This window comes from Dermacentor silvarum, chromosome 4 (assembly GCF_013339745.2).
Source record: "Dermacentor silvarum isolate Dsil-2018 chromosome 4, BIME_Dsil_1.4, whole genome shotgun sequence".
Lineage (NCBI taxonomy): Eukaryota > Metazoa > Arthropoda > Arachnida > Ixodida > Ixodidae > Dermacentor > Dermacentor silvarum.
Window position 1 is genome coordinate 31,158,417 of NC_051157.2, and position 20,089 is coordinate 31,178,505.

The 20,089-nt window shown below is 47.5% G+C and overlaps 1 protein-coding gene across 1 annotated transcript in view; it reads left to right on the forward strand.

Moving 5' to 3' along the window:
- Nucleotides 1–20,089, forward strand: part of LOC119448487 (dachshund homolog 1-like) — a 184,025-nt gene that overhangs the window by 100,631 nt on the left and 63,305 nt on the right. Inside the window, exon 3 of the mRNA XM_037711762.2 lies at nt 12,157–12,225. Coding sequence (XP_037567690.1) covers nt 12,157–12,225 — 69 coding nt within the window. The remainder of the gene's footprint in view (nt 1–12,156; nt 12,226–20,089) is intronic.

Consider the following 20,089-nt stretch of genomic DNA (forward strand, 5'->3'; position numbering starts at 1 on the left):
CTTCCGCGCTGGCTCACTTTACCCGCATATAACGCGCCCTCTCCGGTGCCTCTTTACGGCTTCGAGCTTTACGGTGCCGTATCTGTCGCGCAAGAGTCTAGCCAGGTGCTACCGCTTGCACGGCCCCCTTCCCTATCGCCGCCGGAACACGGTTCCTTCGACGCCGATGGTCATTGTTTCTGCCGCTGGAGGTTTTCTTCGCATTCGCTTTGTTCCTTTTCTGTTCTTTTTCGCACTGGCGTATAACTGCCATCGCGGCTTATTTGTTGGCTGCGTGGCTGGCGCGTTGCGAACGTACAGTCGGTGCCATGAAGTGCTTGCGCTGCCAATTTTACGAGGAACTCAGCGAGCTCGTTCTGCCGAGCTGTTGGACTCGACGATCTATTTGCCGCTGCTGTGTTCTTTGGCCGCGGTTTATGGCCGCGATGGCTGTCAGGGACGTTGGTGGGACGATTCTAATGGAGGCCGAGCTTCTTTCTTTCTTTCTTTCTTTCTTTCTTTCTTTCTTTCTTTCTTTCTTTCTTTCTTTCTTTCTTTCTTTCTTTCTTTCTTTCTTTCTTTCTTTCTTTCTTTCTTTCGTCTGCTCAGTCTTATAGCCTCCTTGGTCGCTCCGGATTTTGTCAAAAGTAGGCATAGTGTATACCGAGAATTAGAGAGAAAGGGAGATATAGATTAATTAGGTATAAGCAGCGAGGTTAACCAAGGCTGAGTCCGGTTTGCAAACCTGCCCAGTAGGGGTTACAGAGATGAGATGAGAAAATGAGAGGTGGACGATCTGCTGCCGCATCCGCAGAAATTGATGAGTATCTTCTGCATATCTTTAGTTGCGTATGCAAGTATGCGGAGAAGTTATGACCTTTGAGATCTTTGTTTGCGTCTCACGAGTCCTAGAAATCTTGAGATATCAAAAATTCTTTCCAGATAGGTCGTGTTTGGATATATTACAACACGCGTTTCTGTACCTGGTTGATGAGGCCACTTCCTGACCGCACAAACGATTCCATCATGCAATGATTCTTATAATTATTCGTGGATGACATTTGCGCCACTTCATTTCTTTTGTATTTGATGTAAATATACCTCTAGAATTAAGCAACCCACACGCCAGAAGTTGTGTGACGATTGCTGGAAAAATGTGAGCCAACTCTTCAGAACCACCTAAGAATCTCATTTGCCATTTCTAATTCAATCTCCCGAAGGCATGCATGTTCTAGGTCCTACTCGTGTGAATAATGTCAACGGCAGTGCTCAAACTTGAATTTATTGCAAATAATAGAAATAATGCAAATGTGTGCGTATACAGATGTGATCAAACAAGCTTTCATTCATTATGGCAACCACACTTTATTGAAAGAAAGGGAAAAAATACTTTAAAGGGCAATATTGCGAACGCCAGTCAAGTCGCCGAGCAGCATATAGCATTCGCTTTTCTATTTATTTTCCTTGTGTTAAATTACAGAAGCCCTATAGGTATCGAATACAGGCGGCAGATATCAGACGGGACTGTAGCGCAACAGAAATCCCGTAACCCAGCCTGTAATAATCTTCGTCCGAGTTGCGTTCTGCGCGTGCATACTGGTCGTCTCAAGTTTCAAGCTGTACAGCATATAGCACAGCGACGGCCGTGGTCCGGCCATCTGGGCTCGACGCTCTCGCTCGCAACTACACTGTACTAGCTCCGGCGAGTATTAGCCGGGGATAAATCAAACATCGGCGGCCGAGAGAGAAAGGAGCGGGCCGTGGGGGACTCGTACCCAGCAGTTCCCCTAAGGCGCACGAACACGGCGACCGTATAGGTATACCTTCTTCCTCGGCGGGGCCATTTTATTGGCCATTCCGAAGGACTGGCTGCGCACTCCTTTGTTACAGCGGCGGCACTTTTTACGATCTCATCGAAAGATTGTAGACCGGGTACACGGCGGTGTTAAAGCGCCCATTTTCGATTTGCCCATTGTTTGCGAGTCGGCCCGCCGAGCGAGCCTAGCTCTGCGCAGTATATACCTACACACATGCGGCCGAGGCTGTGTCGTTCGCGTGTGTTTGGGGAGAACGCTCAGGCGCTCGGCCCTCGTCGTCACCGCTTGCTCAACGCAGCACGGCGCGGCTTAGCCGCGTATTGAGACTGGGAAGAAGAGCGCTTTGGTTTTACTAGCTTCCTCCGCGTGGGAGGCTGTAAAGGAATTCTTGCCGTCCGTCCGTGTACGTCGGTCCGGGTCTACAATGGTTTCTTAATGCCAGCTGTTTTATGATTGGTGCGTCTGTTCCCTACGGCTTCTCCTTTTCCATTACGAGGCTGCAGGCTTCGACTCGTTCTCTTGGCTTTCGGTCTTTGCTTGGCTGTGTATAGCCCGGGCTACAGTGCGTGCGCACGCGCAAGCAGGCTGGTTCGGAGCTTGGCTTCTTTTGTGTATCGGGGTGATTCTCCAGCCTGGGATTTCCTGTTATTTGAGGGCCCGCGCGGGATATTGAGTAATGCTCCCGCGGCGCAGCGGATCAGTATTGGTGAGCGGCCCAGGGGCTTTCGCTGGATCCCTGGAGAACGACGGGTCGTCTCGTACAAAGACGGGCGAGTGCGCGAGCCGGATGCGACGGGCCGCGATCCGTTGTCCAGCCCCGTTACATGCGCCAGCAATTATTTCCTCGCAGTTCCCGTGGATTGAAGTTTTAACGACGACTATTCGGTGGTTCAGGGAAAGCTTCGGACGTACGTGTTTGCTGCGGCAACCTAAATAGGCGAGCACTGCCGTTTGTCTAATAAAATTAACGAAAAAGAAATTATAGGTACAACTTCTAGAAGACGAACGTCAGGCCATTGTAACAGCGGAAGTATGGAATGTGTGCTTGGCCTTCGTCGAGCACTACCTGCTATAGGCATGAACAGTAATGACAGCCAAGGAGTGAATACTAAAAATAAATGAAGAAATTCTTTGATAGACGTATCATTCTTATTTGTGCGCCTGTACATCTCATAGAGGCATTGCGTAATCACGGAGTACAGGAGGCATACGTGGATATCTTGGCAAATATCTACAAAGATTCCACTGCTACATTGGTTCTCCAGAAGAAAAGTAGAAAATTACTTACCAAGAAAGGGGTCAGGCAAGGAGACACAATCTCTCCAACGCTATTCACTGCATGCTTAGAAAAAGTATTCAAACTCTTAAACTGGGAAGGCTTAGGAGGGAGCATCAACGGCGAATATCTCAGCAACCTTCGGTTTGCTAATGACACTGTCCTTTTCAGCAACAATGGGGACGAATTGCGACAAATGATTGAGGACCCCGAGAAAGTGTAAGAGTGGGGCTGACTATTAATATGCACAAGACAAAGATAATGTTCAATAGCCTGGCAAGGGAGCAAGAATTCAAGATCGCCAGTCAGCCTCTAGAATCTGTAAAGGAGTACGTTTATCTAGGTCAATTACTCACAGCGGACCCTGATCATGAGAAGGAAATTTACAGAAGAATAAAATTGGGTTGGAGTGCATACGGCAGGAATTGCCAAATCTTGACTGTGATCTTACCACTATCGTTGAAAAGAAAAGTGTCCAATCATTGCATTCTACTGGTGCTAACATATGGGGCAGAAACTTGGAGGTTAACAAAGGAGCTCGAGAACAAGTTAAGGACGGCACAAAGAGCGATGGGGCGGAAAATGTTAGACCTAACGTTAAGAGACAGGAAGAGAGCGGTGTGGATCAGAGAACAAACTGGGATAGCCGATATTCTAATGGACATGAAGAGAAAGAAATGGAGCTGGGCAGGCCGTGTAATGCGTAGGATGGATTGCCACTGGACCATTCGAGTTACAGAATGGATACCAAAAGAAAGGAAGCGCACACGAGGATGGCAGAAAACTGAAGTTCGGAAATTTGCAGGCGCAAGTTGAAATCAGCTAGCGCAATACAGGGGTAATTAGAGATCGCAGGGAGAGGCCTTCGTCCTACAGAGGACATAAAAATAGGCTGATGATGTTGATGATGACATCTCAGAACACATCGCAACCTCAAGGAGCCTTCCGAGCTGTATACAGTACGCTGTGTCGGCATGAAAACTCGATAAACTCTGCAAATGTGGTTACTAAAAGGAGAGCAAAGTTGGTTAACTAATGAAACAAGTGAAATGCTGAAAATATCATTTTTGTAATTGTCAGTAATGGCAGGCTGCCGTTTCGGAGCTGGAGCTAACGTGAATCAATCATGTGGAGTGAATTCGTGACAGCAGTTCAGTGCAACACTCGGCTGCCACCCGTTCGCCGACCAATGTGAAATCACGATACAAGTAACAGTATAATAGCCAATCCGCCGGCTGTTTACAACAAGTGCTCATGAGTGTGAATTTCGTGCACGAAAAGATAAGTACCGTCCATAGCTCCTAAGGTTATCATGCTGTATAATTTTTTTGAAAAAAAAAAAAACAAAGCATAAAAGTATTGCGTACCACCTTTATACAAGGGTGACTCGAACGAAAACCTTAAATTTGTGCTAGTACTTACAAACAGCGTTTCCAGGAGAGTTGGTAAAGTTGATCCGCATTGTGTTCAGGGTAACTCACATATGGCAGTGCCGTGTTGCGAGGCTAAATGATGATGCAGAAGGGGTGCAAAATGATGATGGTTCCAATGGCACTTTGCACCCGACAGGAGCAGCGTTTATTGAGCACGCGAAGGGGCCAAGCCCACCGAAGTTCACTGAACAGTAACAGCGCGGCGGAGTGATACATTTCAGAGGCATGGAGGTGTACGGTGCTATAGGAAATTTCAGGATGACGCATTGTTATAAGGTAAGCCCCGCCTCGATAAGGCGATATACCTGACACAGTTGGGCGAGTGCAGTTACCGAGAATCAGGACATATGAGGTTGCGATGCGTTCTGAGATGTGCAGGCGCACAAAATGATACAGCGATCAGAGAATTTCTTCGTTTAATTTTTGTATCCGCTCCTTGGCTGTCATTACTGCTCACGCGTACAGCAGGTGGTGCTCGACGAAGGCCAAGGACACATTCTATCCTGGAAGATGGCGACAGATCGATTATAATGAACATTTCTTAACTATAAAAACAGTTACAGAGCTTTATACATAGCTAACGCTGTAAAAAGGCAATGGCGCGCGACGAATCGCTGCACACTAGCTCAGTTCGGTCACCAGGAAGAGGCCACACAAAGTATGACGTCATGCCCAATGTTTTCAGCCTGCAGAAGCGCATTACGCCAGGCTGCGCCGGACGATGCAATTTTCGATTTAGTTTCGTGCTCCCGTGTGGTCCACGGACACCACACTGAACAAATATGTTAGAAGAAACAATTATTTCTAGACCTCTACGTCCACGCTTGGGAGTTTCACGGCTTTCCGAGCACGACAGACCAGAAAGACGACTGACAGCAGTTGCGCAAACGTTGGCATACGAATCTCTTAGTAATTCGGACGCCTATAAATTCACTGAACATAAAAAAAAAAAGAAAAGGACCAGAAATTGCGCTCGAAAGTCGGGCTGCTCGCAGGAAGACGCGAGTGGCGCGCCCGCGCTCTGGTTATAGCACGAAAGCCGCAGTCGCAGACCCGCGAATTAGGAGAGGCTGTATACCGTGGGAGAAAAGCACCATTGTGCTCAGCGAGCAAAAGAGGCCAGTGCGCACAAGTATAGAAATACGGCCACCGGGGCGATAAATACTCGCATCTCTGGTTTCTGTCCCCTGAGTGTACGACTACGACGACGACGCTGCCTTGCCAAGCATCGCTCCTCCGAATGGGTGACATTCGTAAATCAAGCGGTCTCCCTTTTATGCCGACGAGGGAGGAAGGACTCTCGCTCATAGTGCCTCTCCTGGCGAGCTTCGCCGCCGAGGCTTACCGGAATCATCACTGCAACGGAACGCGACAAAAAGAGAGAAAGAATGAAACCAGACGTGGAACGGTGAGGGGGCGAGAGTAACTTGCGCCAGACGCACTCGCGAACGCACGCACGCAGGCACCGCCTCGGGCACAAAGGAAAACCACGCCGTGCGTCCCCCGCTGCCGTGCCTCAAAAACACTCCCTCGGCCGTCCTCTCCTCCGGGCGAATCTCGCAATGTGGCAGACCGCGTCGCGGCCTCGCGTACAAACACTGAGACAGGGCCCAGCCACCAGTGGTCCTCCACCCCCCGCGTCAATATATTACCTTTATCTCTAATCGCTTTCTAAAAGAAGCTTTCTATTCGAACCTTCACAACCGTCGCTGTGTCGCGTCTATTCTCTTTTGGGGCCCGGGCGCAAATATATAGTGTCCTCGCTCCAACCGCAATGCGGGACAGAAAAAAAAAAAAAAAAAATCGTGGAAGCTGCGCGCGATGCAGGAATGAAAAGTGCCCAGAACGTATGGCGCGCATATCGGACGCGGCGTCTCTTTCTGGTCGCGCAGATAGGAAGGAGCCCGACGGTGCTTGTGTTCCTGCTTTGCCTTGGAAGGACGCCGCCTTCGGGCTTGGATCTTCACCTCGTGTTCTTCCGCCGCGATGCGATTACTTGGCGAGTTTGGGCCCCGAGCGTTAGCCGCAGGAAGCAGAGAGCGAGCGCTCCTTTCGTTCTATATTATCGTTTCCTCCTTCACTTGTTCATATTTTCTTCCTATACTCGCTCGTCTCGTCGCTTCTTTTGACTCTGAGGCCTCGCAAGCGCCACGCGGCCTGCCGGTGTTTTTTCCTTTTTGCTGCCGCGGAAAAAAGTCTCTTACTGACGTGGAGCTGTTGTATCGCATTTGTGTGGGGACGAGTATTTATGTAAAGTGACGTGGGGGTGCGAAAGGCAGGCCCCCAGGCTTTTAAGCCCCGGGGCTCGGACTCCTTTTCCGGCTTCTTGTTTTATTATTATTTTTTTTCGTTCCTATTTTCCCAACAGCCTCTTTTAAGGTGCGGCGTTTAAGAGAAGCCTCAAAAGAAAATGGAGGACACGGGGCCTCGATCGCTTCGCGTTCTGAAAAAGTAAAGAGAAAGAAGAAACGACGCCGGCTGCGTCGCCTTGATCTCTGACGGCGTTTTCCAAAGTTATGGTTCCTCGATGGTATTGGAGTTGAGGCATGGTGGGCAGGGGTGTTCGAGTGAAAGAAACCACGAGTACGAACAGAATCTCTGAGGCGGAAGAGAACCTGCAGACCAGTGCGTGACTCCCGTGAGAAGCGGTATAGAACGTCAAGCTAAAGCCGACGCATGCGCGTAGGGCCAAGAGTGAACAGCAGCGTGTTGTATGTCTGTAGTGCAGTACATACAAGAAAAGCCCTGATATGCCAAATTTGTATGTAGCCAGTATAGCGTCTACAACAGCAAGGACAACGTAATTTCCCACGAGAGCATGTATTGCGAAATTGACACCTAACACCAAGATCGAATGACTGTACTTGAATTGCTCTAGCTGACTTGCTCACGGAACTTGCTTATCTCTCTCATATGCCGCTTTCCCTGTGAAAGGTAGCCAATTGGAAGCTTTTCCGGTTGGTTAACCTCCCTGCCTTCCCATCTTCGCATTCTCTCCCTCTCTCCATTGAAATTACCAGCATTGCTCAATCGACTAATTGTTGTTGCGAAGTGCTGCAAAGTAAATCCTCGAGAAAAATTTTACGGGAACAGCAACCAAATTACTTTTCAAAATAGAGTAGTGTCTCAATGTACATTTCCAGTTTAACATTCTTTAATTGGGATTAAATATTTAGCTGGGAAATACACTTGTTATATGTTAACGTGTTAGATTCGAATCCACACATAGTGAGTAATCGCTGCTAAAGATCCTGCTCCCTGGCATATTGCTCACGAGTGTACGTGCATTTATCATAGAGTCAGCCGCTACTTAGCTATATAGACTCGCGCCGCACAGCCTCCAACGAAACGACGCCAACTGCTAGGTGCCATGTAATATTTCTTGGTGTCAAACATTTAAACGCCATGTCATGTAGCAATAGTAGAGTACTTCTCCGCTTACCCAATGACGAAAGGGCTAGGCCAATCAGCTCTTGCATTGATCTGGCATTCAATATACGGATGCAACACGATACTATATAATACATATATACGTTTAGTATTCAGATGTAGCGCAATTTGGTTACCGCTGAGAAATGATTATGCAACTATACTGTTTTCGCTTCCATGCTCTCGGTGAGGTGTGCGGCAAAATCACGCACTTATCATGCGTGCCATGTTCTTTGATAGCATACAAGCCTCTAACTTTCCCATTGAGCAATGATCGACACTAGTCGAGGCGAGGAGGAGTTATTTATTTGCTGATATTCCTTTAATCACGCGATTTTGAAAGTCTCCGAAATTGGCTCTTCGGCAGAAACCACTAGAAAGAGCCCGAACTCGTCTTCGTTTATTTATTTATATTTTTCTTTAGCGAAGCTTTCTTGCGCTCTCCTTCCTATTTTGCGTGACGGCTATATGACCGAATAAACTGGGCCGATCTCGGAGGAAGTGTAATCCAAAGTGGTGCACTTGGTGGGCCGCTCCTGATTCCAGTGCACGATATTTGTGTCCTCGGAATCGTTTTGTTGTGCTTTGTAATGCAGGCCGTAGACGCAGTGCAATGTCACAGCACACACATTTGCATCGTAGCATTTAACCGCCAGAGCCAATCAATAAATGTCTACAGTGGCGTATCTCAGCAAGTCTACTGGGAAGCTCTCGCTTGACTTTGACAATCGTGCTCCGATGGTGTATGCCTAATTTTTTCCAATTTTCGTGTCTGACAGTAAAAAAAAAATGAAAGGAGGAACAGGTGAAGATAGGAGAGAGAGAAAAGCTTACTTTAATGAAAGCTGGATGTGTTTGCTTGGCTGACGAACAGGCATGCTACTCCATATGTTTGATGAAAGTCATGACCTTATGATGTACACAGAGGATCAGACAAGCACACAAACGGCACATGAACACACATACATGCACACACGTAGAACCTGCTTACAAAGTCTCATGAAGGGCCCTAATGCGCAAGCGGTGTTTCGCCACGCACAAGGAATGTGCCTCAGTTTTAAGCTATAGAGTCATGGCACAAATGCAACGCAGACTTCTGAGATTTTCCGTCTGATGAATATCGACTTCAGTCATATAAAACACGCTGCAAGATGGAGATGAAGGGCTTGGATATACGGCGGATGTTATCGGAAGCAGAGACTGTAGCGGCGGTCCTGCGTTAGACCTACTCAGAGCATAGGTGCAACTGTTGGTCGACATTGTGCTGCTACATCAGCGACTGCCCTGCAAAGTCCAGCTCGACGCTTTTCATTCGCGTTCACCCAAAGCCCGCCGGCCTCCGAACGTCCGTTTATTCAACAGTCCCAATGGAAGGGGCGGGAGGAGGGGCGTTAAGCCGAGTTTTGTGTCCTCGGGCAAAGCGCGCAAATATTTTCCCAGTGTGCACCGGAGGCTTAGGGTTACACAAAGCGGGACTCGGATATCGAACATGGCCGCTCAGAAAACAAGTCATATGCACCGATAGACGTGAGAATGCGTCGGTGTTGAGTGTCGCGCGCGTTTGCATATGCGACTCTGCGTGGCCGCGCGGCCACCTCTGATGTGCGTGTGTGCGCGTGCGCGCACGCCTACAGTGAGAACAATGAAACGAGGCAGGAACGAAAGCAAAACGTTTTAAGCAGTGCGCGCGGCATTCAGACTCGGGAGGGATCATTTGTCGGATCGCCCGGTGTATCCCGACACCTCCTTTCAACCCACGTGTTGCGCGAGCACAAAAAGTCTGTCAGTCAAGTCGGAGTCCCCTCCGCAATCCCCCGACGACCTCCGGACGTTTCTAATGTTATCCTGGCTTTCCCTGGATGGAGGGAGGGGGAGGGGGGGAATCTCCGTATTTCTTCCTCGCGGCTGTGATTCTCTGTTCGTTTCCTTTTCGCGCTCGCGCGATCTTCAAATGCTCTCAAAATCGAATAAAGCACGCCCCGAAGCTTCTCGGGGAAAGGACGTCTGAGGATTTGAAGCAGAAGTAGCAGCAGCAGCAAGACCAATGCTCCGAAGGAGGGTGCGGCATTAAGAAGGAAGAACGCAGCAAAGAAATACAAAAGAGAAAGCAAAAAGAGCAGGGAAGAAGCAAAGGACGGAAAGCGAACTAAACGGTGTCAAAGAATGGAGAGACCGACTCGCCGCCGTGGAAAACGCGGGCGGCGGCGCCGCTGTGATTGTGGCAGCGGTGTCGGCGCTTTGCTCAGTTGTCAGACGTGACACAATGCGCTTACACGATTCGGGACGTCCCGCGAGTCCCTAATTCCGACAGCTTTTTCCCTCAAAACACCGCGCACACGCACACCGACGCCCCACGCCACCTCGTCTGTTTTCCTCTGTAACCCTCATTCACCTTCTTCGCCTGCACGCACAAAGCGCGCGTCTGTTCCGCCGTTATCGCCCCCCCCCCTCCCTAAAAAGGAAAGAAAGGAAGAAGAGGCATTGGAAGGCGCAGCTTACTAGTCCTCCTCGACCCGAGGCTAGAAGCAAAACGTGCTGCTCAATGCGTTAAGTCCTATAAATGCCCCGATGATCGTTCCCGCTTTTCAATCCGCGGGCTTCGGGAAATACGTCTCCCGCTGCTGCTGCTGCTGCTGCTTCCGTGGCGTCGCGGGATTCGACGCAGTCGTTCATCCCGCAGGCCACCCTCCTTCTTTTCGACGCCTCGCGTTCGTCTGTTGCGCAGTTCTTCCCGACATGTGTGTGTGTGTGTGTGTGTGTGTGTGTGTGTGTGTGTGTGTGTGTGTGTGTGTGTGTGTGTGTGTGTGTGTGTGTTGTGTGTGTGTGTGCGTGTGTTGCTCGTATTTCTTTGCTCGAAGTCCTTTTCTCGAGAGCAGGATTGGGGAGAAGAAATAAGCGGCGCAGTGTAGTCGTCGCTCGGAGGCGATTATAGAATAGCGCGCCTCCCCGTGTACACGACGCCCGCCCGCGCGTTTTGTCCGGTGGTGTTTCCAGCGCGTGGCGCCCTTATGATCGCACGCAGCTTTGAGGCGCTTAGGAACAGCTGTATTTCATTTCTTTGCTTTTCACATTTCAAGACGGAGAAAGAAAGACGTTGTAAAACGAACTAAGGTCTTGAGGTAGAAATGAAAAATTACGCGCGATGTACTTGAGAAAGGGCCGAACCTTTGTTTTTGCTGTGATAGTTGTTGTGGGCTCTTGTCGGGCTTGCATTTGATCTAAGTCGTCTTAGTCGTGGGCGTCTGTCGTAATATGTTATGTGCATGTGTTCGCTGCGGTACCTGTATGTAGGGCATTACTGGAAAACTAACACGGGTGGTGTGCAGCGTGCATTTACCTTTTCCTTGCGCGTCAGAAACAGTTAATCGTCGAAACATCGTTATAGCTTCTGACTTCAATGGTCGTATTGTACACGTATCTTCTAGTCAACGCACGTGATTTACGCTGATACGAAGCATATCTGCTAGGCTTCCATAATAACGGCGGGAGGCCTGTCGGCGTGTGTATCAGTCAGACAGTTTACATGACACTGTCGTGTGATCGCTGTCAGTGGGCCATTTAGGGGGGCAGATCATTTAGGATTGTGATTGGGCCAATCCGTAAAACTTCACGTGTCGGCGAAATTGCGTGCACACAGCTGATCATCGAACTTCTCGACAATCTCGGTAGTGCACCTCTCAAAATTCCATGGTATTGCAAGTTATTCTCCGTGCTAAATTGACTTATGACAATATTTTTGGTTAGCAGTGTTCGTGTTTACATTCAGCGCTGTCCTGAAAAGCTTTATTTTGTCTTCACAATTCGGAACACTTAAAAGTAAGCCGCGCCTCCATATGGAGACACCATGAATGAAATCGTTAAAATATTATGAGGGAGAAGAAGAAGAAGTATTGTTGAAGCACAAAATGAAAGCAAGATAAAAATAAAGATAACGATTCACAAAAATTTTAGGCCAACTTGAGAATTCCTTTGCTTGTTTGTTTGTTTCTTTGTTCTTCGTATTCTGGTAGATGGTATTGAAGGCGCACAGGCGTGTGATGGCAGCGTGCTTCTCTCTTCTTGTTGCTTCTAAAGCCACTCACAAATACAGTGGTCGAAGAAGGAAGGGGTGTGAGAGTATATTTTAATCTCCCTTTCAAGAGTGTGCGTGTGTGTGCCATGTTGCCAAGTGACTATCGTGCAGTGCGAATATTGATCCTTGTTTCTTTCTGTGTTTTTGCAGCTATCCGTTCCTGTCGCAAGAGAAGAGGTACCCTGGAGAGGATGCATCCATCCAGTCTCGGTCTAGAAAGTATGATGTTTTTCTTCTCTGCTTCATTTTGGCGCATCGCTTGGCGTATCAGCACGCCTCATTTTATTCTACCATGCCCGTTATGTAGCCTTCAATGTATGCAATGTACACTCGGGTGCAAAAGTCTAGAGACCATGGCCATCAGGAAGAAGCTTAAATTTTTTCTAGCACAGATGTGCAACGTCGAATTGTTTCTAAGCATTACGTTGGTCTAACAGGAGCACGTAGGCACTTGATTTCAGCCTGCGTGCCCACGGCTGTGACGAAAAACAGTACTTTAGCGGCCTCTGTGGTCTGGTATATGACTTTAGCTCGTGACTGTACAGTATGTACGCGATGTGATCTTTGGAATTACTTGTCTCTAACCGAACCATCCCTCATTAAACGGTGTGTTTGATATGTGTGTTCACGAATGCTCCGTTAGGGGGGGGGGGGGGGGGGGCGCCCTGAATGTGTCAGATTGAACAAGTTACTAAACGTAGGAAGCATAATTTAAAAAGAGAAATCTGACAAAACTAAAAAAAAAAATCCATGTTTCAGTTTTTAGACATCGTGCCACGAACAGTCGCGGCGTTTTAAAAATGAAAATATAAGGAGAGACAACACGGTGCCAGCTCCCTCTTCTGGCAACATCCCAAGCGCCGCGCTGTGGCTATCTTTGTCACACACAGACTGTGTTAGCGACGGTAATTAGCGCGCTCTCCTCCGGGTTCGAAGCGTCTTGCCCGACCTTCTGCGCGCCTGCAGGCTTCTCCTCAGCACTCCCGCGCCAAAAAAGTGAAGTATACAAACAGACAAAAAAAAAAAAAGAAAAGAAAGAAAGAAAGAAAGAACGCTATAAAACCATTGTGAGCATACAACTCCGCATCTGCTCGTCGCGGACAGACGCTGACTCCGGTATTGCCGCTCCTCGGCGTTAGAAAGAGGAGGGGAAACCGAAAATAAAAGATCATCGAACACCTCCGGGTGTTGCATCTCAAGGCCACGGCGTGCAAACTATTTGCGGCCGAGCGCTCCTTATTTCGAGACTAGCAGGAGGCTTAGAATACGGGACGCTGGGGGAGGTGCGACGGCCAGTGCAAGAAAGTGGGAGGGGGGGACATTAAACAAACATTAAACGCTCTTTTCACAAAGGGGAAAACCGGGAACGCAAATGGGGACGCCGTCTGTCTGTCTGTGTGTCTGTCTACATATACCTGCCAGGCGCGGGAGCAGCAGCGCGCTCTGTCGCACTCTTAACGGCTGGCGTGTTTATATAAATCGTGGACCCGCATTGTGATGATAATTTCTGGTCACCCCGCCGGGAACTCGGGCTGCGGCGGCCTGTCTCGCGTTTCACCTCCTTTGTCGAACACGCCCGATGCCTCGGTGGGTCGGTCGGTCGGCGGTGGCTTCGAATGCCTCTCGCGGCCGAGAAACGCCGCCGAAACTGCCGTGCTCGACCACTTGGAAGATTTGCTTTCTATACGGAAACGACCGCGGCAGTCACCGGCACAGTCACCGCGGAAGCCGACAAACTGCGAGTGAAAAAAGGAAAAGAAGAAGAAGAGTGAGAGAAGTTTGTTCAATCAACGCCACCCAGAATTGCAATAACGCAGATTTGTACTGCTGATTCTAAATAGACCTAAGCCTCTTGCCAGTCGCCACATTGGGCTGTTAGTAGAGCAGCTTCTGGTTTCTCTCCCTAAAATTGTGCGCCACAAATGTGTACGTGGTGAAATGTCGTACTAACCCGAACGTAAGCTCCCACCGCAAATCTCAGATGCATGTCGTTCAGAAAAGTCCTATATATACATACAGTAAACCCTCGTTAACTCGAACTCTGATATCTCGAATTATCGGATAAGTCGAATTTTTCCCTGGCACGGTGTCAACTCCATGTGTTTTTCACCCCTTATCTCGAAACGCCACTGCGCCGAACTCCGGATATCTCGAAACCTAGACTGCGAAAATGCTGAGATAAAAAAAAAAAGAAAAAAAAACTTTTTTTTATTTTATTTATTTTTTTTTTGGGGGGGGGGGTGTGATTTTGTAGCGATGGCTTATCCAGTGCAGTTCATTTTCGCGCTTTGTCAGTGGTCAGAACGGCGCTCCGTGGGGGTTACCCTTGATCGAAAACTCCGGGAAACCGAGCACGTTCGCTGACATTTCTAGCGTAACTCGGTTTCGAACACGGCGTCAACATGCATCTACGTTTGCGCTTATGTGTGCGAGGTTCGCCGTTGCCTATATATATATATATATATATATATACATACACGACCGACGTGTTGGTTGCTGGGTCGCACATAATATCGCAAAAATGATCTACTAAAAGTACCGCTCCTGGTATATTGAGCTGTTGTGAGGAAGTCGGCGGTTACAGGCGCCATATTGGAAAGGCGTCATGGTGGCTTTACACGGTGGGTATGCTTATATTTTCGTGAATGTGGCTATCTCGAAACTCCGTTTATCTCGAATTTTTTCCTGTTTTCTACTTCTAGTTAATGGGATATTACTGTATATATATATATATATATATATATATATATATATATATATATATAGAGAGAGAGAGAGAGAGAGAGAGAGAGATGAGAGGGAGGGCACCGCGAAGATGCGTTTCTCATCCCTCTAACTACGTTTGTTCGATTGGAAAAAGCCGTCACACACTATATATATATATATATATATATATATATATATATATATATATATATATATATATATATATATATATACTATACATACATACCAGAAGAAAGGGAACTAAGGCGTCCAGTTTTTATTTCTCACAATCGTAAGGAGCCAACAGGCAATGACACAAATGACGGCATAGAGGACATTATTTGTAGTGTTTAAATTGAAGTAAAAATGATAAATAAAGGGAATGAAAGTGGATGAAAAAGCAACTGGCGGTAGGTGGGATACAAATCCACGTCTTCGCAGTACGCGTGTGATGTTCTTACCAATTCAGCTACCGCGGCGCCGTTATCCCATCTACTTTTTGGGGTATTTATGTATGTCTACCAGAACTAATGTAAACTAGTGCATGTTATGTACACATGCAGTATTATATGTATGTTATCGATTTACAGTGTGCTATATGTGTATCTTATATATGTATGTCCTATGTATACAGCACGTCTTATGTATAGGTTACATGCACAAGACTATCAGAATGTACATGCAGCATGCGTATGTGAAGAGCACTAAATCTTCATGAGACAAGGTGTAGCCGGCGCCGTATTCGTGTTGCCATCTCCTGTTTATCACGCCACGAACATAACAGCAATAGCTCTTTATCGGTGAACAAAATGGTCTCATATGCAGCGTCACGAAGGTATATTTGCAAAAGAAAAAAAAAAAAGACGCAGTCTGCTGCCCTTCACTTCGCATCTCGTCTGCAATCAATTTCCTATAGTACTGTATAACCACCATGTTCCTTTTTAGGGTGGACCGTATTGTACGTTGCGTAATGAATGAACTAAAACGAAGAGTTGAAAATCTCCAAGTTTCGGGATTTATAAATAATAAAAAGAAGCGGACTTCAGGGATCTCGAAATACCGCGCAGTAAGCATTACCAGACAGGCCGCAATAAGCCCCCTCTGCACGGAATATGCATGCACCGCCGTCATCGTCCTCGATTCATTCGTGCGAGCTCGCAATCGACGTGGAATAAAAATCAGTGTTATAAATGCTGCGCTCATACACCGTTTCTTAAACATCGAGGGAAGGCTCACTTTGCAAATTGAATCATTTTTCACGCTCTAACGAAGAAAGAATATCGTCGACGGTGGGCGCGGTCTTACGTTCTTGCTCCCTATGTGTATATATAGCTTTCCTTTCTCGCTAGTTTATTCTTACGTCGATCGTTACCGCGAAGGGCCTCGAGACGTTTTGCTCGCGGGCCATTAGAGCTCATGAAGAAATTGCCAGTCTAGCATGAACCGCGTGTAAGGAAATCTTAGCGGATTCGAACAAACCGCGCGCACCGTGAAAGCCTTGGCACTCGGAACGGAAAAAAGATTTGATTAGGAGCTCAACCGCAATGGGTGGTTTCGTGCGCTCGACTGCGCCCACGTGTTTATAATAAGCACGTGTGCTATTAGTCGAGCTCGTTTTTTATAAACAGACGGATTGGTTAATAGGGTTCGCGTATTGTAGTTAACATACAAATTGGCCACTACTTTCGCGTATAAATGAATGTGAACGCAGTAGTTTCTTTCCTTTTCTTTTTGTTAATGTGAACTGAAAGGAGATGTTGGCACCATTATTGGCGCCGGCTACTCCTTGTGGCAGGGCAAGCAAAACAATAGCGCAAAAAAGTGATATGCACTGGCGACAGTCAAATAGTATACTCACATCTGCAAAGTTACACGCACAGAAGAAAGCAGAAAGGGTCCTAAAAGGCATGCACAGTTCCGTAAACGAATTCCTTTTTGCACGAAGGAAGGAATGTTGCAGAAGGCGCGCGTGCAGCTTTCGTAGGGGTTAAATTAATACCTGTTAGGGGAGGGGGAGGCGGTCTACACTGCGTATGCAAATGTCAGTATGCATGGAACGTTCCTCCTAATATTATAACGCTACCAGTCTTTATATACGTTGCAGGTTAATGATCATCAAAATTAGCGTCACTTGATTTTTCTTATCGCACAAAAATACGTCGCTGCTTCCGTTTGTTTTCGTATTTATGGCGACAATGCGTCCGTTTATTGTGATGCGATTGTTTTAGTTTGCTTTAATAGTTGTACTGCAATACGGCGGTCGGTTCTGATGCATATAGCTCCAAACGCATGTAAAACAAGAACTCGTCCCAACAATGCGTTAGAAGACGGCTTTACGTCGCAGCGTCGTCATCATGACTGAGGAGAGAGGACTCGTGAAATTCGCGAGGACGCATTTAAAACGAAGCGTGTAAGCGTTCATTAAGCGAGGCATTTGTTATTATTAGTATTTTTATTATTATTATTTTTTTTTTGCTATGTCCTCGAGCGATTGCTGTTGCATGTACACAAGAAAGGTCTAGTTCCAGCATTCACTTCAACTTCACAGGTCGACGCAGCCGTTGTTTAGAGGTGGGGCACACTGCTTTGCCCCTTTTCGAGGCTCCGCGATTTTTTCTTTGTAGCGATGTCCCTAGCTACAATAAACGGAGCTCGGTGGAAACTCGCTAATCGGAGCCGACCGCTTTGCCGAGTGACAAATGTTCTGCTCTCGCCTTCCCTCATTCCACGCGAGCCTGCAGGCGAAGCTCATTACACTTTTAAGTCGCCCGTCATTTCTCGACTTTCCCATCTGCATATCTGGAACCACGTCCGCTTCTTCACCTTTCGGGTTTTTCGTTCCGCGCTTCCCGTTTCTAATATTTGTCTTTTCGTCCAGATATGCCCGCCCTCCGCGCACGTGAAGGAAATCGCGAGTAGCGCCGCTGCATTTGCCCCTCTCATATTTGCCGCTGGTATCAGCGCTCGCGCGCGCGCCTGCCGGAGCGTTAAATGTCGGCGGCGTGGATTTTGCGCGGTGACAAATGTTCCGGGCCGAAGATCCTGGCTCCGTACAGCGCCCCCTCTTTCCATCGTTTCCTTCGTCTTTGGCTTGGCTCGGCTCGTGAGACTCGTCTCTAAAGGGTTTTTCCTGGCCGTTGAATTAGCCCCACAGGCTCGCATGCGCCGGAAAGAGAGATGATAGAAATGGATGGAGCAAAAATAAACGTCGGAACCGCGGGCACCGCTCTTCGGTGAACTAGAGTCCTGGAGTAGCAGGCCAGAGACGCGCTGCTCCGGACAGTAAAATCCACAATCTCGCTGTTGTGCATAGAACAAGGATTTAGTGGTGGTGGGAAAACGTGAATGATTGTTAAATATACAAACTAAACAGCAAAAACGCATTTAAATGAAGGAATATGTGAGAGTGTAGTTAAATTACCGCTTTTTTTTTTTTTTTCTTTTCTCCTTTTAAAATGGAAAAGCTCGTTGTTCCAATTGCAAACATGCATTTCCCTATTTTGTGTGGCGTTTATATGCTATAGTAATATATATTGTAATAATAATAAATGAGTTTTTAGAATTATTTGATTTGGTTATTCGTTGCGCACTTCTTTCATTTTGCGCATCGCAAGGTGCGCAGCAGTTTAATGAGCATTTTTTTTTCGGCACTCGAAAGGTAGGGGTAGGGTCATATATAGGAATAACCGCGCGCAGAAGCCTGAAGCGCGCAACTTTTGGCAATAATCAAATGCCCGACCTTCAAGTCGTTTAGTTACCCGACAGGCTCTCGAAGCGGACAGCCCCGGTTTCTTTCTGAAAACTCAAATACCGCATTTGCAGTTGCGCATTTTCCTGGCGTTTGACTCGTTCCACGGCAGCTTCCGCTTCTCGGGAAACAGGAGTTCTCTGCGCCGCCTCAGAACAGCGGCTGCCACGCTCGAAGACACTGACAGATACAACTGCAATGAAGCGAGTCCACAGAACACAAATGACTCGTTTGTTATCATCTTGAAGAAAATTTGTTCTTTTCTTTCCGTCTCGCCTTTCTTTGGAGGCATTGCAAAGACGGGAGGTCACTGCGTCAGCAAACGGCTAGCCGCGCGCTGGCGGCGGTCCCAGTCTGAGAGTGTGGGCGGGAGCGAGGCGTGTATACGCCATGCATCACGCGTCATGTGACCAAGCAGCGTTTTCGAGAATGAGGCCTAACTGCGCCGTTCACAGAACTCGGGCCGAAATGAGTGCGCAGTTTGAATGCAGTAACGTAACAGAGCCGATGTCTCGCCCGCCACAAGGCGTGTACTTGATTTGTCTTACGGAGAACAATTTCTATGGGGTGCAACAAGCGGGAAACGTCTTGTAACGGGAATAGTTACTCTCTTGTTGAAGCGGATAACTGTTCACTATGACAGATCGATGTATTAACGCAGCATTTGAAAAAAAAATGAAGTTCAGGTTCTGTCCATGTTTGTACTTTTATGAGACGGTGGTAGTAGCTTTAGTGGAAGAAAGAGGAAGTGAAGAGGGTGGGGGCAGGAGCGCTAATAAACCTTGGTTTGTTGGCTACCCTGCACGTGGAGAGGGGAATAGTGTAGCGAAAGATTGAGGAAGAGAGTTACAGAACGTGCAAGAGTTTCGGGAATGCACACCTACTCAATCGTCCGTATATATATATATATATATATATATATATATATATATATATATATAGAGAGAGAGAGAGAGAGAGAGAGAGACCTCAAAGTAACGGATCCGAGCTCCCGATCAGACACGACGTGCCTTATGGTGCTAGTTATATGTCTTTATGTCACTCCCTCACGGCGCATGCGCCGTACTGGTTCTATAATTAATCGATCTGCCTGTCATCTTGACGATCTTTTCTAATACACCTTCTGATGATTACGTGATTCTGATGATTCTGATGATTTGCTTCCATTATAGACTTGTTTATTACATTATACATACATACAGCAATAACGACGTACAATGCACAAAGGAAAATACTCCTGCAGGCATTGCCTACAAGGTACCAATGTGATAACCGTAATTACTGAGGCCGGTATGCGCCATGTAGGCGCATACCGTTTCTGTAATGAAGCTAAAACTTAGTAGTTCGTCTGAACAGCTTTGTTGGCGGCCGACGCAGACGTTGTAGCTTTTGGTTCTCGACCAAATAGAATCGTCTACAATCACCGGGCCAGAGCTCGCAATTATACAAGCTTTTGTACTGCGCATTTCCCGAAGCGCGCACTGTAGTGTACACACATACGCCGCCGCGCCTTTCGAGAGCAGCGTTAATTACACCGGGGCGGTGCGGTGGAGCTCGCGCGAAGAGAAGCGTTAACCTTCGGACACCCGACTGGAAACAATATTGCTCGCATCCGCAAGCGTACAGGGT